Source organism: Daphnia pulicaria, chromosome 5, assembly GCF_021234035.1.
Source record: "Daphnia pulicaria isolate SC F1-1A chromosome 5, SC_F0-13Bv2, whole genome shotgun sequence".
Taxonomy (NCBI): domain Eukaryota; kingdom Metazoa; phylum Arthropoda; class Branchiopoda; order Diplostraca; family Daphniidae; genus Daphnia; species Daphnia pulicaria.
In genome coordinates, this window is record NC_060917.1 from 3,066,032 (window position 1) to 3,089,877 (window position 23,846).

At 42.9% G+C, this 23,846-nt stretch overlaps 1 protein-coding gene across 1 annotated transcript; it reads right to left on the bottom strand.

The window, feature by feature from the left end:
- Nucleotides 1-572: 572 nt before the first annotated feature.
- LOC124341297 (protein big brother-like) lies at nucleotides 573-20,356 on the bottom strand. Its single transcript, XM_046794343.1, has 7 exons — nucleotides 19,506-20,356; nucleotides 18,417-18,726; nucleotides 16,238-16,324; nucleotides 13,837-13,944; nucleotides 4,231-4,347; nucleotides 1,826-1,978; nucleotides 573-1,674 (listed from the first exon to the last, which is right to left on the bottom strand). Exons 2-7 carry the CDS (start codon nucleotides 18,609-18,611, stop codon nucleotides 1,630-1,632), a joined length of 705 nt encoding a protein of 234 aa, XP_046650299.1. The 5' UTR covers nucleotides 18,612-18,726; nucleotides 19,506-20,356; the 3' UTR covers nucleotides 573-1,629.
- Between the last annotated feature and the right edge of the window lie 3,490 nt (nucleotides 20,357-23,846).

The following is a 23,846-nucleotide window of genomic DNA, read 5'->3' on the forward strand; positions in this document are numbered from 1 at the left end:
CCCGCGATGGACAATATAATACACAACGAACACAACAATAACAAAAAAAAAAAAAAAAAAATAAAACGCACAATAAAAGAAGAAGAAAACCGGCCAATTATATATCCGTGTTTTTTTATACTTTATTCTTTTCCTTATAACCAAAAGAAGAAGACGTTTTTCTTTCTCTTTTTTCCTGCTATTGTGAATTTTCTCCTGGTTGTTGCAAGACGTCCGTTGTCCCATACGGAACCGGATCGCTTTTTGCCGCGGCGTCCTCTCGAAATAGACACAAACAGCTCCGATGGATCGAGTACTACACCCAAAAGATAATAGCCAAGCATCTCTCAAGTGTCCCCGTTTGAAGGACGCGTACTACAAGAGTATGAACCACCGAGAGATATCCGATACTTTGGCAACGATCTCATGGGGCTCGGCTCCTCAATGCTGTTTTTTTATTCTTTCTTTCTCTCCTATTTATTTATTCAATCTTGTGTCATAGCCAACAACATTGGCCAGCAGAAACTGTTACCAATGTTTTTTTGATTTTATTTCTTTTGAAATAGTAAAAAACGACTATCAAGGCAATGAAATGTTATATAGTATACGGTATATTTGATGTGGACGCCACACAAACACATACACACACACACACACTGTACAACAACACGCAATAAAGGATCAATAACGCGGAGTTGAAACGAACGAACGGCGGTCATCATCATCATGTAACACCGAAGACGCGCACACACACGAAAAAATTTAAAAAAATTCATTTTTCGAGATGAAATTTGAATTTAATGATTTGTCATTCTTATTACGTCACGGAAAGTTTTTCGAACGCAAAAGACATTAAAAAAAAAAAGGACAAAATCTCTGCTTATTATTTTTGCGTGCGTACAAAATCAACACGGCGATAGGGAAACAGAATATAGAAAGAAAACAAAAATGGTTGAGGTGTTGTAATAGTGTGGAGGAAGCGTTGCAGGTTTTTCATTTTGAACACTCCGGATGATGGATATGAGAGGAACTTTTTTTTAGCGCTGTGGTTGATGTGTTTTTCTTTGCAGTTTACACGCCGAATTATTATACAGTTAATAAATTTCAATTGAAAATGTTATTAGTTCAAGTTACTATTTTCTTCTTCTTCGTTTCAGGAGAATTGTGATATTAACAAGAAGAAAAAAAAACATAGAAAACCCAAGACACACACAGTCCATATATCGAGGGGAAAGAATAAAACGAACGAAGAAAATGAGATGACGATGAGATTGGGGAAAAAAAAGAAACGCACGAAATTCTGGCGCTGTTGTGAAATTTGAATTCAAGTGTGACCTGACTAGCGGTCCGAATCGCTCGCGTATATATGATATATCATTATCATGCAATTAAACACACACGAAAAAAAAAAAGAAAAAGACAATTGTTTCAGTCATCGCAATGAGGAAAAAGAAAAACAGAAGAGCAACTGAATAACGGACACGCAGACGGCAATCATCTAACTGTCTGTTTGGGTTGAGATGAAATTAGACACACACACACACACACACAACAGCAGATGATGGGAAAAAAAAGGAAAAAAAACAATCGACGGATATATTTTATGTATAGTGTTGTATGTCCTTGCATCCGACGGCTCTCTTTTAATACTCAGTGAGGGGCGTGGCCTGAGGATAGATCCATCTTCTTGCGCGCCTGTATAATCAACACATTTCCGAAAGGAGAAAATTAGACGAAAATGTCGGACAATGCGTAACAAATAAGTGAAATGTCATTTGTTTCTCAACCGGAAATGTGAAGGATGAATCAAGAAATTGTTATGTATAATAATAATTGATCAACTCACATCGACCATGTCTGGATTGTTGTGTTCAGATTGGGATTGGCGTTCGACGGCGGCGGCGACGTGATGATTGCGATAGGCCCGTTGGTCTTCCTCGAATTCGCGCAGGCGCTGATTGAAACGTTCGACTTGTTCCCGCCGGTAAACGTCTTCAATCTGAACACACACACAAAAAAAAGGAATAAACGGTTAATAAATTTGTTATTTTTCTATTCATGTGAAGAAGAAAAATAACCATCAAATGATGATGATGATATAATAGTTAAAAGTGGTTAGTAGTATATATATAGCAGACAGCCTTTTATGTGTGTCTATATAGGGGCCGGGCTAGAGAGCCTGGAATCAGGTTCTTTTAATGGCGCCCTATTATTAAGAGGCTGGTGTGGTGGTGGTGGCATCAAATGACTTGATCGACTCTTATTATTATTTTACCACGACCACCATATCGCTATTGTTAGACGACCATTTTCATAGCCACCCATTGGCCCCCGGTAAACACATTCAAGTTGCGGAGGCCAAAGAAAAACGGAGACGATTAGTCGGACAGATGATGACGAATTGATATATATCTCGCCGGGCAACAGCACTGGAGAAATTGAAATACCCAAAAAAAAAGATCCAGGAAGGAAATTGAGCCGACTGAATCAACATCAATTGCGTGAAACATTCTCAAAACGCTCAGCTTCTATTATATTCTAGCTCTGGTAATTGTTTGATGGGAGAGTCGAGGTTCTTCTTCTTCTGCTTGGTAGAGCTACCACCTACGTATTATTGAGTTGATCGTCGTTTGGCGTGTTTGGCGTGACGGGTCAGGTTAGGTCTCTCCTTTGGCCTATCACATGATGATATTTCTCTCTGATGATTTATTTCCCTTCGTCTTATTTTCATTTTTGGAAGGGAAATGTGTAACCGAGACAGACACAGAAACGGTGAGGGGCCTCGGCGATGTGATTATTTCGGTCACACACAACGTGCAAGCGGTTAGTGAGCGCGGCTCTTATTATTCTCGGTCGCCTAGAAATATTCTACCGGCGCCGCTGCGTCGGGCACGAAATTCACAGCCAATTTCCCGACTCCCTTTTTCTTTTTCTTCTTTCCAGAAAAAAAACATGTCGACACCAAAGACGAGTACCACCCACTTCTAGAGAGAGAGAAGAGAGATAACCCTATATAACCGGTAGCCCGAAACACAATTGTGTGTGTGTGTATCTCTAAACTGTTTTTCCCTTTTTTCTCATCTTTTTTTCGACGCCGCGTCGACTGATTAAGGAACTTGGAAATAAAGAAAGAAGAATATTTGAGATATATTTATAGTTGTTTCTCGCTTCTAGATGGGCTGCTGTACATAATACGGTGGCGCTCAACAAGAAAAGAAGAGAAAGGCTACCGAATTTTCATTTTTCTTTTCCTTGTAGACTGCTACGTTTCCGTCATATCGGAACCGACGGTCGCGTTTGTTACAAGGAGAATATATAACGCACAGTTCCATGTTCTTTTTGGGCTTTGGGATCCCCTTATTTTTTGGGGGGGAGGAAGGAAGAAAATTGGGGAATAACACGACGCGGTCTCCTAACCACAAGAAGAAGAAAAAAATAGGTAGGCAAACTGAGCACAGCTCTCTATCATTAGAGGCTATTCAATCACCGGTGCCTAGCTGATGGCGTGCATATTGAATATTACACGCCGTATATGTAGACTATAGTACACCCTGCGCTGGGCTGGGCTGACTTGGCTGGTTGTGATGTTATAGCTCTAGAAAAACTGTAAAAATAATAGACACACAGTGTATTTAGCTCCTGGTCTGAGCGTGCCGTTCTTCTTCTTCTTCTTCTTCAACAAAAAGAAAATTGAAGGAAGGTGTGCAGACAAGTCAGCGTAGCCTTATATATATATATGCCGTGTGTGTGTGGTGTGCGGTTGTACATATCGTCTTTTCTATACTTATTTTTCACCTCCAATTTTCTTTTTCTTTTTTTTCCACCTCCGTCAAAGTGCGACTCTTTCGCTGTGGTGGTGGCGACGGGGTTTGCGGGTTTCCAGACGGCGGCCGCAAACCTCCACCGCTCGATTTTCTTGATGATTTCTTATTCGCTCTTTTCATGTTATTAGGATAGATATCCGTGATAGGAGCGTACAGACCGTATCTACGATGCTCATTTATAATATTTGCCTATTTCTCCTCCCACCACCCCCCGACCGCTGTTATTATCATCATTACGTCACAATTGGCGATGAACGAGTTCAGCATCTCCCGCAAAACGCTCAATTGACGTCATATCCAACACATACTGTGTGCGGGCAGACATAATGACAGGCTATTACGCAAATCGTTCAATCGACCGAGAACCCAAAAGTGCGAAAACATCAAATTTATAAGAATAAGATAAAAAAGCAAAAACAAAACTTACCCGAGCGGCTTCTTCGTCGAATTCGACACATCCGACACCGTCGAGGCGGTCCAGGTCGAGCCATCCCCGCCATTTGGCGCAAACTCCGTTCAAAATGAAACGTGACTTGATGTGAACCTGCATGGGTGATTGAATACAAGTTATTTTAGAACTTCTCATTCATTTCGGTTTTTATCTCAAATGGACATTTCGGTTTTTTGTTCTTTTTTTTAAAACAAAAAACAAAAAAAGAAAATTGTTCCGACCTGGAAAAATTTAAAAAAATAAAATCCCCCTGGACACACACACACAAGAAGAAAAGACGATGGAAATGTGATTCTATCAGCGGTCATTTATAAATATCAATACACTGCTGGGCGCTGCGAGTTGTTGTGTTGTTGTAAAGGAAGAAGGAGAAATAAGAAGAAGAAGAAGAAGGAAATGAAGGGCCGAATGGAGAAGTCGCTGCTATGAGACAGATATAGTCAACGCCATTGTTTTTTTCCCTCCTCTCGTATTATCTACTACGACGAAATATATACACACAACTCGAACTCAAGCTCGTCTCTTTCTTATTGATAAAAATGACCTGTCGACAAGACAGTTGACGCGGACAAATTATCAGCGCGGCCATGTCTTATACGCCATGAGCAAAAGAGATGGCCTCTTCTCTTTCTACCTGTCCTTATTCCTCCACCCTTCGTCTTTTAAATATTTTTTTTCTTTTCTTTTCTTTCTTTCTGTTTTATTCCTCGACTTTGACAAAACAACCCACCAATACGAATACCAAGAGTGACGTATATTAACTCGAAATAGCCGCCCAGGAATATAACCTGGCCCCATAGCCAGCCCAGGTAAAGATATATCTAGATATATCTAAGCTAGTGGTAGTAGTAGTAGCTTTGGCCGTTCATGTGTTGTTGTCCACCCCTTAAAAAGAAACTATAACCTCCCCCAGAAGGGCAGCAGAATCTCGACTCATCAAGAGGACGACCAATTCATTCCCAACCATCAACTGTTCTACTGTGCTGGGCTGCTGGACCTATTAAAACCCCCCAAAAAAACAATACAAGCCAAAAACAGTTTGCTCGCTGCTGTGTCTCAGCTCATTTCCTCGGCAAACTTGTTTTTTAAAAAGAATAAAAAGAAATGTGTAGCCTATATGCTATTGTGCGTTATAAATATTTAAACAGAGTGACTCGGCGCGCTGTTATTTTTCATGAAACAAAAAGACATTTGGCGCAGGAGGAGGACGTACACGGCCGGTCATTAGAGAAGGGAAAATGTTTTATTTTTTCTTATTCTTTTTTCCCACTTGTCGGACGCAGTCGACCGCGTAACGAAAACATCTGCCGATGCCATCCGCAATTTTCTGTTTTAGTTACCGAGACACACAAAAATACCAGGGGAGGAAGTAGCTTCTTCTTCTGCCAATCGGGTTATTGTATACAGAGAGAGATGGACGTATCAGCGGTCACATCTAATTAACATTCACGCAAGGTTAAATCGACGATCGAGCGCGTGTTAACCTGCAACACGGTCGCAGCGAAAATTCAATCAAAAAGACAAAACTTTTTCTTCTTCTTCTTCTTCTTTTGTTGATTGGAGTTGTTTTGTAACCAACACACCTGTTTTTTGTTGGTTTTTAATACACCTGATTGTTGGACACACACGATCTAACCTCAATTCAGGTATACGCGCGCACAGGACAATTTTGGCCAGAACCGTTTCAAGTCTTTTCTGTGACGGACAAGAGAGCTGCAGTGGAGCTGCTGCTGTGGAGTTTGTCATGTCAACTGGTGGCTGCTGTTGATTATAATATACGCAGCGTGTTGTACTACTGCGTATGTAAATGAGCAATCACGACAACAGTCAACCGAAATACTATATAAGAAACGATTTCCAGTTGGAAGGAAGGTAGGTAGAAACTGGTTTTGACGTGGCCTGTCTAATGATTTTGGGGTCGACAGCTGCTGATATTGTCCCTCTCTCCCCGCGTGGTATTTTCTTTCTAGAAGAAATTCAAATCAATTGGACAGGTTCTGTGCCAGGCGGCAATCGTGAACACCTGGGCCATCCACCGCGACTACTGGTCATCTCATCGTACAGACGTTACCGCATTTCTTTTTTTGGCATATCCTTCGATTATTCCCCTCGTCAAAATAATCAAATATTCAGCCATTGATCGCACAAATTTCCTTTAGGTATTTTGGTTTTGGTTATTTATTAATAGAATGCGCTTGGCGCGCAGGTAGAGACGCGATCGAGCGTTGTTGGGAGTCGTTGCATAATGAGGCAGGTAGGCAAAAGGCATCAGGTTTAAGGTCGATGTTGTGCGTGCGTGTCCGTCTTGTTGCAATAACAACCGCAACAACAAAAGGAAGAAGAAGAAGAAGGAAAGAAACTGGCCGCGCGCTCGCCGACCCAATGGAATGGAGAAAATTTTTCCCGACAAACACAAAAGAGGAAAAAAGAAAAGAAACAAAACAAACAAACAAACAAAAGGAGATCCAATTACACAAACAAGACACGTCTCCTTACATCTGAGCAGCGAGCGAGAGCGACTAAATAAGAAAACCCCTAGACTACATCATATAATATTAAAAAATAGGACGGAGGAAATAATAAAAGATAAAAAAGAAGGTGGCCTCTCTCTCGTCTGTCTGCTGTGTCGGAATGTTCGACATCCATCCGCTTTCGGACCCCAAAAAAGATTTCTGTCCGTCGTTTTATTATTTCTTTTTTTTTTATCTAAATGTCATCGACATTTTGACTAGCTCTTTTTATATTCCATCTTTTCGAAATTCATTCATTCGAATGATGTAATCGATATACTCGTGCGTGTGTGTGGGCGTTTTGTTCTTGTGTATAATATACTAGGGTCGGCATCAAAACGAAAATTTGAAGGATAAACAAATATAATGTACACACGGCCCGGGAAATGGTGGTCGGTTTTTTGTCCTTTTTATTTTACGCGGCGATTAGTTGGCCGTTTGTTGGGTGTAAAAAACCAAAACAAAATGGAGAAGATACGACGGCCGGTTGTATACAAAAAAAAAAGAGTCCAGCTGCTAGGATTATATTTAGGTCCGTTTGTATATTTTCTTTCGTTTGTCCCAAAAAAAAAAAAAAAGTCCCGCCAGAAAAGAAACGCCGACGACGCCGCCCACTGGCGCAAAACCAACAAACCAAACGGCGGCGCGCCTGAACGTTTTTTTTTATCACGTCAATTGGACAGTTAATGTCGGGCGGGTTTCATCGCGGGCAGTTGATTTTTTTGTTTTTCCCGGGACAATTTGGACGGTGATGACGGACGCCCGTCGAAAACAGCGTCGGCTCTTTTTCTTCAAGCGTCGAACAGAAGAAATAGAAAAGAAAGTTGCTCATAGGGTGGGAGGCGGACTTGACCGAACCGCGCCCAATCCAATCACGTCCGTCCGTTTTGTTTGGTGTCGGGTTGGACGCACATGCGCATCACCCAGTTGCTATCGATCCCCCCCCCCCACCCACCTCCCATCCAGCAGCTATATAGTATATACATACTCGAAGTTTATAAAATGGGCAACAACTTTTCTAGACGAAGAAGAAGAGGGGAAAATCTGATTTCCAACTTCCGCCCGACGCCTGTTTGTTACTTTCCCTTTTATTTTTTCCTGCTAAAATGAAAAATACCAGCGGCCAATGGCGCTTCTTCCGGGCGGCAACTTGTTATAATATAAATTTTTGTTCCCCCAGTTTTTAAATAATTACACACGGCAGCAGCCAATGATGGATGACAATAAGAGACGCTAATACGACACATCCCCCCCCCCTTTCCTCAAGGTGGAAAAAAAAAGAAATTAAAAGGCGAAAGGAAGAAGAAGAAAAAGAACAAAATTATTTTTTCGGGTTCCATGAAGGTTGGAAAAAGAAAAGTGTCTGGAACGGAGCGGGCGCACTGCGGGGGAACGATAATGGACCCCCTGCCCAACCCCGGTATCCCGGGGTCTATAATCACACACACACAGCACACACATAGGGAAAAGACATAGTCTTGTATATAGTTGAAAGTCGTGGAAAATAATGGCCCGGGAGGACAATTAAAAATGAAAAGGAGAAAAAAAAAAGGAGCTATAGTAGAGAAACTAATATTTATGTTTGATTATTTAAGTGTCTATATAATATAATAGAACATCCTCTTTTTGTTTAAGCTTTAGATATAAGAGTAACAAAAAAAGAGCGGAAGTTGATGTCTCCCTGATCAACAACAAAGTGCTATAAAAGTTAAAAGAAAGTTTCCTTCTTTTCTTGGGGGCCAGCACACACACACACACACACACAAAGTGCGTCGTTACACACACACACGCGGATGTGTCGCCATATAGGAGGAACAACCCAAAAAGTTTCGATCGAAAAATCCAACAGCAGCGACAAATAAAAAAATCAACTTGTGTTTGGATTGGTATTACACAAGACGCCGGATAGTCTTAGACTCACAACAATAAATAGTATATACTACACAACTACCTACGTAACAACATCAAATGATTTGCCTCACGACCGGAAAGAAAAGAAAAAAAAAGAGAAAACTTTTTGACTGTACATGGTCGAGATTGCAACGACGACGCCAATCTATATAAGAAACAAAGATGGCGGACTGTGGAAGCCCAGCGGGGAGGACTATGGAAACAACTCCGGAAGTCGGCAATAAGCGGAGGAACCTTCTTCTTCCAGCTCGCCTGTACACACACACACACACAGTGGATAGTAATAACACCTCGAACTCCAGCTCCAGTCGCCTCAAGGGGCTATACAGACAGGACGGCCAGCAACGCGCGGAGGATATGAAAAGAGGCGGTGTGTGTGTGTCTCAGGCTATTACAACAGCCAGGAGTACAGTTGTTGTGTTAAAAAGAGAAGAAGAAGAAAAAAGGGGAGCACACACACGTCTATAGGTGATTGTGTGTAGGTCTTCCCCCCACGTACACACTATGGATAGAGTCCGGAGAAGAAGAAAAAGAAGTTAATTGCACTCAATTATCCGGCGATTGTTCCATGGCCGCCGGCAGAGTTCTCTCTCTCGGTTCAAGACATATAAGCTATATGCTATATAACTACTTAGTCCTTCCTCTGCAGCAAGACACACTTTGCTTCTATTCTATTCTCATATAATATTCGTTCGCTCCACTGAATTGCTCTTGTTATGTTGGCGACTTTTCCCTTCTTTTTCTTACATTAGCTGTTGCCTGGCCGGCCAGAGTCCGTCTATGGGAGATATTTTTTTGTTGTTTAGTTCGGAAGTCCGGCGCCGAAAATATATTACGTACAAGAGTCGGACCAAGGAGTATAGGAAGGGGATATTAGCCGATAAATGTGTTTGTCTACTCTGCCGTGTCCGCTCTGAGCACTGCTGTGTCTCGGATCATAATTTCCTTTTTTCCTTTTTTCTACTGGGCGCCAGGCGCCTGTTTAAGTTTCTTGTATTTTTTGGGTAGAAAAACGAAACTCGCTAACCGGATGAAAGGGACCGTCAGGGACACACAATTCGTGAACGCTCAAATCACGTCGACATTTCCGCTCTCACATTTTTTCTCGGCTGGAATTTTTTGCGTTGGATTATGGGGGACGACCGTTCGAGTGCCGCCAAATTCAAACGTCGTTAGACAGGGAAACCCTTAACTGGTGTACCGGCGGCCAGATTATAGACTATCTATATGTATTTGGTGGAGGGTGCGGATATTTTTAGATTTAACGAATGACTGGACAACCTTTTCTTGGAGAGAATTGGATTAGAACTTTTCGCTGTTGCTGGCGACGACTGTGTGCGTACATTAGGCTAATACTCTATCGCTATTGCACATTGGTGACGAAACGCATTCCGGCAACGCATCTCTTTCGGGCGTGGACGTCATAACAAAAAGGGCATTACGTCTGCGGTTAAATGGCCTATGGCTATATCGATGTAATAAAAATAAGGAACGTCTGTGTGTAACATTCAAGGTAGTACAAGGAGGTATAGCCTTCGAATCAAGCCCGGCACGATCGTGTGGAGAGACTATTCCAGGAGCAATAGCTATACACAACAAGGCCTATATAATACTATATGGAGATTCAATTATTCACGGGTTGCCAAACACTCAACAGTGGGAATAGCAGACCTGTGGAATTTTCGTTTGAAAAAAGGAAATAAATCCGCGCCTTTTTTTTAAAACGGTATAACGGCGCGTAATAATAAATGTTGTTCCAAGTGGATTTTCTTTTTTCTCGGTTGACCAAAAAATGAAAAATAAAATTTAAAAAAAAGTGTGGGCGCTCGTGGGCATCCCTACATATCTCCCACACACACACACCCATATGTAATACGGCTAAATATAGCAGCTGTATATTAGAGATATATATGTAATGCGTTCGTCTGATACTCTATAGTTTAACCAAACCCCCCGCAGGGAATAAACCGACCAATAACGCCAAACCGTTTATCGCCTATCAGCTAAAAATAAAATGTATCCCCAACAACCAGCTGATATCAACCGAGTCGATTTATTTAGAAAGTCTTCTGGCCAACTCAATTTTAAAATGAATTCGATATCGCTTATACTAACGGAGGTTTATAGTTCAACTCTCAACATTCCTGTTTCTAACTTGTTCTTGAAAATTTCCGATCCCCCCCCCCCCCCTAGTAATATTCACCGACATTCCTGGCGACTATTAAACATGGCTCGTTTGATAGCGATTCAACTCATTCAAGGCATGTATTTATAGACACACTGAAACATATTTAGATTCTCTTATCAAAGGGGGGACGACAAAAGGTTTCTCTAATCCTGCCGTATACATGTGTGGTGGCTACCGGCATCGCTATGCGCGGCGCTTTTATTTTTTAAAAAAGGTTCGATTATATCTCCGCGTCGGATCTCGTCGTAGGCTTTTGTAGTACATGATGATATTTCATTAGAATCTACAAAAGACCAAGAGGGGGTGAGCCGCCCTCATCAAACCCAGGCGGTGGAGGGGGACTAGTATAACTGCAACAATTGTGCAGTTTGAGAAACATCGGCGAGTCACTCGAGTGGATATAAGAGGGGGGCCAACAGCAGCACACCGATGAAAAACGGCGAGCAGATCATTCATTTGATGCCGACTGTTGTGATTGAGAGATGTCGGCATCCTGTACTAATAGCCTATATAGCTGCTGATGTACGCGCTTGAGCTGTTGCTGGCAACCCCTTGGAAATATGATTAATTGATTGGCCCTAAAGAGCGCCAATCAATGGTATACGTGTCTACTGATGTGTTGGGACCCCCCCTCATATCCGCCATTCATGGAGAGAACAACAATCCAAAAAAGAAAAGAGATGGGCAGTAAAATGGTCTACACGTCAATAAGAGAAAGAAATTTCTATTCAATTGTGTTTGAACGGAGAGCGCGTGCTGCTGCTGCTCCCCATAGTTCCTCCTCCTCCTCGAAGAGATTCTCTTTTAATCCGCACCGACATGTAAACGACGAGGTACAATGCTGGCCGCGGGGTTCAAAAAATGTTTGTCGGTGTTTTTTGGGCTGGGCGTTTTTTGATTCAACCGCGCGGATGAAATCCTTTTTCCTCTATATCCCCTGGGCTGTGCATATTCGCAGGGGGGTGCTGTGATGATGAGGATGAAATTGTGAAGAAAAATAAAAACCCCTTTTCAATCTTTTCATGTAAAGGAATAGAATAAAAGAATCACGCAGCCGTGTTCACTTTGCGAAAATCGGCTCGACTAAACTTTCGGCTTCATTTTCAATCAGCCAGGGGGGAAATAAATAAGAAGATTGAAATTATCTCTGGTGGTGGTCTAAAATATTTAAAAATGGCAGTGAAAATATGAATGTGTGTGTGTGGGGTCGCGCCGGTGTAACAGAGTGAAATTATATATGATGACTAGGACAGCAGTAAACTGAGTAGGCTAAATATCACTTGATTATATAATACGTGACCCGGACAACAGACGCATCAAATTCTACCTGATTTGTACATCACCTCACATGCTCTTGAGAAGATGATTATCAAATGTATACTGTCGAGTGTACATTAAATAGGGAGACAACATGTTTGATATCGCCAGCAGGGTTTCATATCATTGCAGTTTGGGGGTTGATATAATAAAGAGAGAGACCTAGATATTAAGTGTCGGTCCGTTCGATCGTATTTCGTCCAGCATCGTCGTGTGGAGGCTCTATAAAATATATACAACCAGTTCTTATTCTCTCTCGGATTTCACCCCCTTCCAACCACCCCCCCCCCTTCATTCTGGCCCACCAAGAATATAGCGTCCCTCTTCTTTTATTGTATCTCAACTGCAATTTATGAAACTATGTGTCCTTTCTTGGCGACAAAGTTTCGACTACACTATAGGCGTAGGCCTAAAAAGATGTCCAGACACGAGCGCTGGCCTTCAGCTGACCTGCCAACACAAAAATAAAAAAGGGAAAATGCACAAATTGGCGTCTAAACGACGAGAGCGTTTCTTATTTCTCCTCATCTGCGACCGTCTCTCTCTCTCAATGGGCACGGTTGTTTGGCTCGTTAAAATCGCAATAAAATGCCCATGCCAGGCCAATATAGTTCGGGCCTTTATTTTCCTTGACCAGCAGAGAAATGGACTGAGGAACCGGCGCGAGCGCGATCGTCAACTTTCTTTTCCTCTGGTGATGGTGGTGGCTCTGTGTGGTGTTGCTGTGGTGGTTGCTGGTTGTCTTGTGTGTGTTGAAAAATGCTCTTTTGTGTTATTTTCTTCTTCTTCTTCTGTGCTGTTATGTTTTACGACCGGAGGATATATACTACATCCAGCCATTTAAGCCCAAAGGGAAGGAGGGTTGTAAACAAGACACACATCAGTCCGTCTTTTGTCATAGAGACACTGCTGCTGCTGGGGCAGGGTCGTGACCCTTTGCTGGCGCTTCTTCATCTTCTTCCTTTTAAATCTTTTTGGGGTTTTTTATCTTTTTACGACGGCCTTACTCATATAGGAAAAAAAGAGAGAGGAGATATGACTTTATATATTTCTATTCCAGTGTGTGTGTGTGTGGAGGATTCTATATGGCCGGCGGAGGCATTTGTCTCTCTCCATTGTGTTTTGTGTGTGTGCGACTTCTGGGCTGCTGCAATCAGTTTTTTCTTTAAACGGGACGACCCCCAAAACAATAAAACAATATAACTCGCGTCGTCGTTCCACCAAAGTTAAAGAAGTGAGCTGTATATAAGCTGGACGTGCTCCAATCGTTACAAGTCTCTATAGATTGAAATATAGAAGAGACTATACGGCGCACACAGCCCGAAAAATTATATATATTTGTTTGCTGCGGGTTTCTTTCGCCCCCCTCTTCCAAGACTTTGTGAATTCTGATACTTTTTCTTATTTTCTCTATCGTCAACTGCGCTGCTGAATACCATACATGTTCTTCTCTATACTTTTTGTTAAAGCTGTGTCTTCTTCTTATAATATTTCACCCCTCTCTCAGACGACAACGGAAAAATGTTCTTATAATTTCGGGTTTCCTTCCAGTAACGAAAAAAGCCTTTTTTTCCCCCCTATACACTCTTATTATTATTTTTGGAGTTGTTGTTGTTGTTGGCATTTGTAGAAGAAGAGCAGAGTGGTGTGTCTTACCTTGCCGGGCTCCTTGTCGAAATCGCAATCGCGGTTGGCGTCGCTGCTGAAACCCCACGTGCCCGGTCCGAAGACTAACTGGAAGTTAGTGCCCGTCGCCACAATAGCCTATATATGGTGGAAGAAAACAGAGAGAAAACAAATGAAAAATTTGAAAAACAGATTACATAAGATATTCGAAATCGATAGAACGTCTACTACGAAACAATATTATCATTTTGAGAGAGATGGTACATGTATGTCAAATTGCGACCAGAGAAAAAGAGAGAAGCCTTAATGCACAACATTGTCGTGTCTTGATGCACATCCAGCAGCGTCGCTCATTATATTAAAGACAACTGATATTGAAAAACGACCAGTGTGAGGGGAGAGAGAGAAACAAACAAGACGCTCGGCGCAGTGATCCGGACACGCTGAGAAAACGAGATATCCTGATGGGCATATCCATTTCCCCTTGTCGAATAAGACGACGGGCAAAGAACAACACACAAGAGCCCCGGTCGAAATGTCTTCCCCATGTACTTCTCCGGCTGCGTGTAAAGTGATCGTCTAGCGACCGACGACCGAATATAACCGACCGAACCATTTGAATGTCTTTTTCGCCAGTGAGTTCCTTATATATTCTTATGGTACACATTCACTTGTGCGACTTCTTTTTTTTCTTTTTTCAGATATTCCTTGGGTGTTTCCCTGTATGTGTGTACAGTCTAATCCTGTTCCGTTTCTTCGAGTTGCTCGGTCGGTCGGTCGGTTGGTCGGCGTTTCTTCTGAATACATGTGGCCACACGGCCGCGGCCACCCAAAAACTTTAAGGGCTATATATAATATAAGAAGCCTTGCGTGACTTTGGGCTGGATTTTGGACGTCGACGTATACGTATACAACAAAGACAAAAGCTCAGGCTTTGCTCTTTCTTTCTCTCTGTCACTCTTATTATTATTACTGAAGACAAAACAAAAAACATCATTCACAATCACGCCAAAATATCATGGCGCCTTGATTTCAGGCGCCGCTTTCTTCTTTGACTCCACCCACTTTCTTTTTTGCGTTTTGAAAAAAGGAATTTCTTCACAACTCTTTTGTGTGTGTGAGACACATTTGATGTGTTATATGGTGTGTGTGTGTGTGTGTCTGTTTCCGTTTGACCGGCACCGACCCAACATTTTTCACACTTCCTGGAAAAAAATTATGCGACTGCTGCTGATCCGGCGGCGTTGTCTCATCCCAACTCTTTGCTCGCCGTCGTTCCTCATTGGCCCGGACGTTGACGGGATCCTCAACGCCCAACCCTTTTTTTCCCCCGGCTGGAATATTATAAAAACCGATGCAAACGAATTCAATTTTTTGTTTTGTTTTGGGGTAAAACTAGCAACTCTCGAACGAGATGAGGATTGGATTTCAATCGGCAGGATGCGGATTTTCCAATTTGACAGTCTGCGGTTGGGTTTTGTTTTTATCGCACATCCTGCTGCACACAACAGTCTGTTGGTCGATAACGTCTTTCCTTTTTTTCACGTTTTGAATGTTTGTGTGTTATCTGTTTGTGTTTTCTCTGTTTTTCTGGCGTCGAAAAACGTGGGAAACCCAAACGAATATAAAAAACCAATTTTTGTTTCGTTCCTTGGTAGATTTCCAACTGGTCCAAAAACACCGGGCCGCTCGTCATCAAAAGAAAAAAGAAGTTCTCCCCTCCCCATTTTGACTCTCGGCCGGAATCAAATGAATCCGGTCGTCGTGTAATAGATTGAAGAGGGGGAAAAAAGTTGCGTGAAAGCATCAAACAGCGCAAGTCCATCTCTCTCCTCTCTCTTTCCTATCAAGTTATTTCTTCTTCCGGACACATCCGTTAGTCTCTCTCTTTTTTGAGACTCTTGGCTCTCTGCGCTGGATGGATGGATGGAACTGGTGGTGGTGGTGGGGTGAGGATCTTATATTGATCGGGCGGCAGTTCTTTTCCTTTTTTTCGCCCTTCTGCGCTGCTGTCATCGCGTCTATTTAGTCGAGTCTTAACTGTGATCTCTCTCTCTTGTTGGCTTCTTCCCCTCTCTCTCCTTTCCGCCCATTGGCTACCGCTGCCAACACACATCCACTCTCCACCACTCCTTCAAGGAGAGATCCTACTCCACTGTTGAGGGGAGCCAAATCCCCCCCGAGACGTTTGCTCCCACCGACGTCGTCGTCGTCGTCTTCCGATGAGAGTTTGAGCCAGGGCGGCGGCCAAACAGCTCGTTAGCGTCTCATCAATTTCATGTCACACACACACAAAACGTAATAGAGCCTCTCTCTCTCTAGCTCTATCCACTTGGCCGCCTCTCTTACACACGCAACGGAGGCAACACACAACTTTTTAGACGGCCTTAGTTTTTAAGATTCAAAATTGCAATAGTTAAGTCAAACTCACGATTTCAGCGTGTCCTTCTCGACATCCGGCCGCAAATCTCATCTGGCGCTCCTCCAACGGCCGGTCCCGAAATCCAACGTATCTCACCTGTAATAATTCAAATTAAAACGAATCAAATTAGTAACAGAAAATCAATGTTTGATTGAAAAATCATTGGGTCCCAACAAAGGGACGTGTAAACGTCAAACAAGCCCCACCGCAATAATCATCTGATAGTAATATAACGGCCAAACATCTCGATTACATTTCTCGTCGTATATCGTTATAACAACTGCATTTGATCATCCGAGTCTTTCTTCTTCATCTTTTTCCCCCCGCCAGTGTTGCGGCCAACCACCAACCACACGCCAATGACCATACAACAACAACAACAACAACAGTTATTTGGTGGCTGTATATATACGGCCCGGCAAATATGGAGAAAGTTTTCCCTTTTTTCTTCCATTTTTTTAACAGTTGTGGAACGCCGATTTAAATTTTTAAATGACCAACAAAAACATTCATCCCCTCTACGGAAAACCTACAAGAGGCGCCCAAGAGTCGTATATTTATATATATGAGTTAGGAGTCAGAGAGTCCAGCCATAGATCAATTGAGCCATTACCCCAGCCAGCAGTATCCAGCAGTCCTTGTATGCGAAAAAGTTAGAAGATATATACCCGTCGGGGGGTAAAAGACTGTCGTTTATATATATTTGCCTTTCATCTTTTTATATTTTTGGGGGCCATTATTTTATTATTTTCAACCGTGTTTTATTGTTGTCCACCAGGAGATGGATTTGTTGGCTGTCTGCACTTTTAACAGCCAATAAGTCCGTCTCTTCTCTCTCTACGACGCGCTGGACACAGCCAGCCACCGTAAATAGCCTATTATCAATAGGCGAGACCGAGATGTCAATAATAAAAATGGAGAAATACTCTTTTCGGGGCCGGCAGCAAACAATTGAAGACGAAATATTCAATAGGATTTTTTTGGCCAACATTTTGACTCGAACAAGACGTAGTGATCGGTTATGTGTGTTGAATGGCCCCGGTGGTGTGTGGTGACATTTCTCTCTTGTGTCCGTCTGTGGATGTAGAGACGTCCCGCTGGCCCAGATGATAACGCGAAATGAAGAGCCCAGCCGACGACGACAACTATTTAAGGAGGGCGATTGTGCACAGCGGGGAAATGTGGGCAGGTCAGCCTTTTCTCTTCTTCTTTCTTATTTCTTTGCCACTGGTGTTGGACCGAGTGGCAAGTTCTTTTCTTGACGCCCGTCCTTCCTGTAGCCGGCCAGACATTTCCTCTGTACCTGATCATATAGCCCCAGCCTTTTTTTTACTATTTCTATCAAATAGATTTTTTTAAAAGAAAATCCCCGCCGAGTTAACTTTCTCACACACAGCCCCAGAAAAAAAGAACTTTTTTTTATTTTTCATTTTCTTCTCGGCCAGCAGCAGCAGCGGGAGGTTGTGCCGTGTTGTTGGTTTTTCTTTTTCTTGGGCCAGCAGCACCGGCCGTTGCAGACAATAACACATTGGTGAGAGTTGCCCAGCCATCCGTGGATCAATATAATATATATAATACAACATAATGACTTTTCCCTTAGAAGCTACATACGGAGATGTGTGTATAGCCAACTGCAGCCACTTGGCCTTCTCATATCTTTTGAGACTTGGCTATTATAACGCCTCTCTCTCTCTCGACTGGAATGTGTCTCGACCAAAAATATATAAAACATAATATAAAAGGAGATAGCGAATTGACGGGTGAACGGGCCGTTGAGCAGGAGGATCGCGTCGATATAGAGAGTCGAGCGTGAAGAAGCCTATATACACGTTAGATTAGCTCGAGAGATCTCTTGTCATATTTGTGTATAAATATAAATACATGATTATAGAGAGAGTGTATTCCATCGGGCTCTCTAGGACTCTACTACTATCTCTATAGACAGTCGATCGAATTTGATATTGGCGAAAACCTTGGCGAAAACAACCAAATAAAAACTGTTGACTGCGGCTAACAGTCAGAAACCGCAATGCGGCCGCAATGAGACGCTCTTCTGGCCCCACTACAACCAATTCAATTCCGACGGCCCAAAGGGGGTTTTCCCCGTCAACCCCCCAAAAAATGTGATGGTTAATATTTGAGCAGGCCAATGGCGGCGGCCTATATAGATTGACCGTCAAGATCTTACCTCTGATTCTCGGCTGAGCCGACGGAAGAGCTCGTCGGATTCGAAGCGGCCCTTCTGGTCGGGAATGACGCGCGGCACTCTGTACATGAGACTGGGCTTGGTCTGCTCGTAGAGGCCCATCCCGCCCATGGAGTCGTAGGGCAGCATGCTGGACAAGAGATGCTGGGCAGCCGTTTGGTTCATTCCCTTGTACATTTTGTCGAATTTAAATGTTACGCGCCCAGATGATGATGCCAAAGTCCCAAAATCACAAATTCACTTTCTTTCTTCTATTTTCAAATGAACCGACGGCACACCAAAAATTTCCAACCTGAAAATATTTTCAAAATAAAAATTGAATTTAGAATTTGATATGAGAAAATATTAATTGAATAAAAAGATAGAAACAGTTCGATAAGTTGAATAAATTGTGTGGCTACTGGTGACCAGCCAGGAGCTATCATTGAAACCGGTTTGAATTTTTGTTGTTTTTCTATTCAAAATATTTTTTGGATGGGGGATTTCGTCCTGGGTTGTTGTTGTTGTTTGATTTTTTCGAAAAAAAACCAAAAAACCAAAAGACCAAAAGGGAGAGATTGTTTCTGTTGATTGGCGGTGTTGATTAAGCGGCTGTCAAGCCCGTTGCCCATCAGCGCACGAGTTCCATGTTACACATTATATAAGCCGGGCGAGGAGGAAGAAATGCTCTCCTCTTTTGTTATGATGTATCAAAACGACGACGGTCTTTTAGATTAGTTTCTCGGTGACAAAAAACCCCAGCAAACAGCATTTCTAGAAGACTCTTCTTTGTCTTTTTCCAACAACGGGATTAGATTTTCGGCTGTATACAATAAACCAATGACGAGAAATTGGCAATGATTGATCGGCATCTCATTTTCATACACCGGCTGGTCTTGGCTGAGAGCTGTGGCTACTGGTCAGCCAAGACCGAGCATTGCGAATCAACATAATCTAACTTATTGGACATCTGTCAAATGACGCAATTTATACAGTTGATGAGCTACACCACCTATACCGAGTTCATTTTTCTTCTATAATTGAATCCATCGAAGATTTTTCGAGAGCCAAATAAATGTTTGTTTCACTTACCGTTTAAAAGATATATTGATAAGTGGTGGGGGATGTTGTACGTGGATGTTGTTGGCGTCTAAAAGGTCCAATTCGGCTCGCACGGCTGAGCCGATTGAAGGTGAATGCTGCGGTTAGAAATAACCGAGAAAAACAACACACACACACACGCACAGACACACGCACTGAGACTGAGGGACACTAGAGAGTATGGCGATGTGATGGTGCGGGAGCGCGCGCACAGGTGTCCCAGCACAGCCGACCGACGTCACCAACAACAGCAGTCGTCTTCTTTTTTTCTATTCACTCACGACACGGCGCGTGTGTGTCGCACTTGCGTCAATAAATGAACGACCAGAATTTAAAAAAACAAAATCAAATTTTGGGAGGATCAAATCGACACTTGATGACGCGCACTGCAAGTTGTGTTTGAAACAATCAAAGGTACAAGTAGTAGTTGCTGTTGTTGTTGTTCAATGTGAAACCATGTCCGCTGGGCCACTAGCTGCTGCTGCTGGACTGGTTGAGTCAGTGATGTCCTTCTGGTTGGAGGCCGGAGCAACGACTGAAGAACTACTGCGGTCTGTATGTAGGCAAAACTCTTTTTCCCTTTTTCTTTACACCCACCAAGAGGTTCTCCCAAGTTCTCTCTTGGCTAGTGTGTGTAGTGTATAGCCTTGTGTGTGTAAAGAAAAGAATTGTGTGTGTAGTAGTTCTAATCCGCCGTCGGCAACGCTCAGAGCTCGACTGTTTTCCCAACTAGCGCCGCCATGATTTGGTGTCTACACACAACACATCGATGCGGCCGGGCCGGGCTATAAGGACATGCAGCTAGCCGAGCTATTGTGTTGGATGGGATGGCTATTCGGGCCGGCTCTTCTCCCAGTCTATATAGTAGTAGTGGCGGTGGTAAAGGTCCAGTCCAGTCGCTGCCCAGAGAGAAGAGAAGAATCAAAGGCAAAAGAAGAGAAAAGAAGAAAAGGGAAGATTGAAATGAAGAGGAAGGAAATGATTGGTCGATGGGCCGGGCTATCTAGGGCAAAGCAGAAAGAGAAGGGGCTGGACTTGTGAGACGTGACTGCGCCCACTTATTCCCGCTTGCAATGGCCCGTCCTATCGTTCACCAAAGCCGAGGGTGTGGTGATCTCCGCCAGTGGGAGGAAACCAACAACAACGGCGACTTTTCCTTCTTCTATTTGAAACAGCAGCAACGGACGAGAGTGAGATGGATATGCCAGTCCTGTGTGTGTGTGTGTCAACTGGCTGGGCCAGCCACATATAGCCAAAGCCAAGAAACCGTCAGTCGGTTAGACACATACATACAACAACTGTAGTGCTGCTGCTGCTGTTATGCATGGCCAGCCTTCTTTTCGGCTGCGCTGTCTGTGTGCTGGCCTGGCCCTTTTTCTCTCTGATGGATGATCCGGTGTCAAGACCAGTAGCCATGACGGAAAAGGGGAGGAGCTCCTCCACTACTCGTTACATGCCCTCGCCCTTTTATTTTCTCCACCCGATAGATATGAAACAACACAAACAACCAAACAGCTGAATGTTAACCAATGTATTTCTCTGTATATAGATTGCTGCTCGCCAACGTACATCACAACCCTGATGCTGGCCATATCTCCTCCTTTCATCAACCCGTCTAACCGGGTGTATTGAACAGACATTGATCTTTTATATTATACTTATTCTTCATTGCAACAACAATTTTATTTTTGGGAACACAACAAAAAAAAAAAAAACCTTGTAACAACAGACCGGAAATGCGTAAGACGAGGTTTGGCCTATAAACAGCTCGAACCGTTCATGTGTGTTTTCTCTCGCCCGCCGGTTTTTATAACTGAAAAAAAAATTACACCACCCAAATTTCCAATTTTAAAAAGAAAAGGCCCATTGCACACACAAGACAAAAAAAAACAAGCAGCAGCAGCAGCAGGCCAGCCTTCTTATTTGATAATAAAGACTCTGGCTGCGACGTACGCCATCAGCCAAAATGGGGAAAATTCCTTTTTGTTTTTTACTTTTTTTAATTTTGAAAAAATAATGACGACAAAGTTGATGTGTCGCTGTAATGATCTAGCCCCCCTTCTTCCATCACAGTACACAAGGCCAAAGGAGTAATATATATAGGAGTAGATTTCATTTTGTTTCCCATCAAGGAGCCGAGCAGCAGCTGTTTCGGGTGTATAGTGGTGCTGGCTGGGTTGATTGCAGATGAGACAAAACAACAAGACCATCAAAAACGTTTTTCGGTGGGCGACGATTAGCACTTGGCCGCTAGAAAACTGTCGCTAAACTCTCTCCTGCTGCTCTGCTGTGCTGGGCTGTTTAGGGGTCCCCTATACACACTCCTCCTTCTTCTTCGACATGCATAAATGAGTAGATTGTCGACTCTGTCAGTGACGATAGATAATTGACACTCTCGCCGAGAAAAAGGGCCCACCCACACGCTCGGCTTCTTCCCACATGATCCCCCCATAGCATAGCATAGCATCTGTGTACGTATTATACGTGTACGAAGTTAGCACAACTTAGGTATATATTCTACTAGCACTTAGCGTTCGTCTTTTTCCTTCCACCTCTGCAATAAAACACGTCGCATTTAATAAGAAATGAACTTGATAGTCTCCCTGTTTGGGGCGTGCCGGGGTGATGATACAGAGCCACCATCACTTCTTCTATCTCGTCGATATTTTCTTATTTTAGACTTTTTACTCCTTTCGATCTAATAGGAATGACGTGATTCGGTAATAAGGAAAAATAAAGACGAGGAAGTGATGAGGGACGTGGAGGAGCATTGGATTTATAGGCCCCGCCTTATGATGTTGAAATCGACGCTGCAATTGTTTGTACCCGTGGCATTTGTGTATGACGAAGGGGCTTGTATGATGTGTACGAACCCCAGGTGGCGACAGCTGACCCTTTTCTCATATCGGCCCGATGTATTTATGATGGGGCCACATCCTTTTTATTCCTTTTTTCTTATTTCACAATTTCAAATGTAAACCTCACTCCCCCCCCCCCCTCCTCACCCCCACCATCGCGTGTGTTAGCCTTTTTTGACGTCATCCAAACGGTTCAATGCGTCCACTTTTGGATTATATTCCACCTGTTTCTTCTATTGGTTCAACTTAAAAAAATATGGAGAACTCGGATTATTATTAAACTTATCCGAATTTTATCCTGGCAAAAGTTGTGTGTCAACTGTTGTCGTTTTGTTTGCTCATTAAAAAAGATACTCGTCTGTTTCTCCCCCCTTTTTATGTGTGTCTCATTTGAAATTTCATTATTACGTCAAACAGACGCGGAGGAGTAGAACGAACGAAAGTTTCTCGTGAAAAGCCCGCGGCATATCCGGCCGCCCAGCAGCGGGCGGTCGAGAGCCCGGGATGTTGTTCAAACACATTCGCTTGTTCAACACACATGCGGCACAGCAGCGGACATTTCAACATGTTTTTTAATCATAACTGCGCTAATGTTTTGTGTATGTGTGTGTATAGCCTCTTATATGAACGGGAGCTTGAACTATATATGTGTGTATCCTCATCCAGCTGATTACATATCCATTTTTATCCGGCCCTCTACACACATCCTGTCTAGCTCTCTCTAAGCAGTTGAGAGTAGACACACGGGCACGGCCGGTAGAGCACACACAGGAAACGAACTAGTCGACTTTTCTCGAATGTGTTTTATCGACCCAAGTCGAATGGAAACGCAGACGGAAAAACATTTTCTGGTGGAGAGAGAGAAAATCCTGGCCGGCAATAATCAACGGAAAATGCTGGGGGGGAAGCAGAGAAAAGCGTTAGCCCTTAGCCTGTGTCAAATAGTACAAGGACTATCGATCCTACACGACGATAACACGATCGACATCCAATCTGGGTCACTTTTTTCTTCTTTAAGAAAAAAAGAAAAAAAGATTTTCTTATTCCAAATGTTTTCCCTTGACTTTTTAGGGCGCATCATAAATTGATAGTCGGCCGTGCGACAGGACCGACACACACAGGCCTATATAGACATGTAGATATTTATGTATACATGTATAGGCCTCTATAGATATATATATAGGAGGGGGGGGGGGGAGAAGAAGCCGAAAGAATCCGACGGATTTTCTCTCTCCCCTTCACAAAATATTCCCACCAAAAGTCTTTTTTTTTTTTTTTTTAATAATTTCCAAAAACATTTTTATATTCCTCAAAATGAGGCAATTGAATTCTTCTTTAACTATTTCTTTTATTACAGTAGTTTGACATTCCAGTCAATGATTTTGCGCCGGGTTTGTTTCAATCATTTTATTAGATACATGTAGATCTACCGTTCAATTGTATAGTTTAGCGACATATCTTATAGGTGAAATAG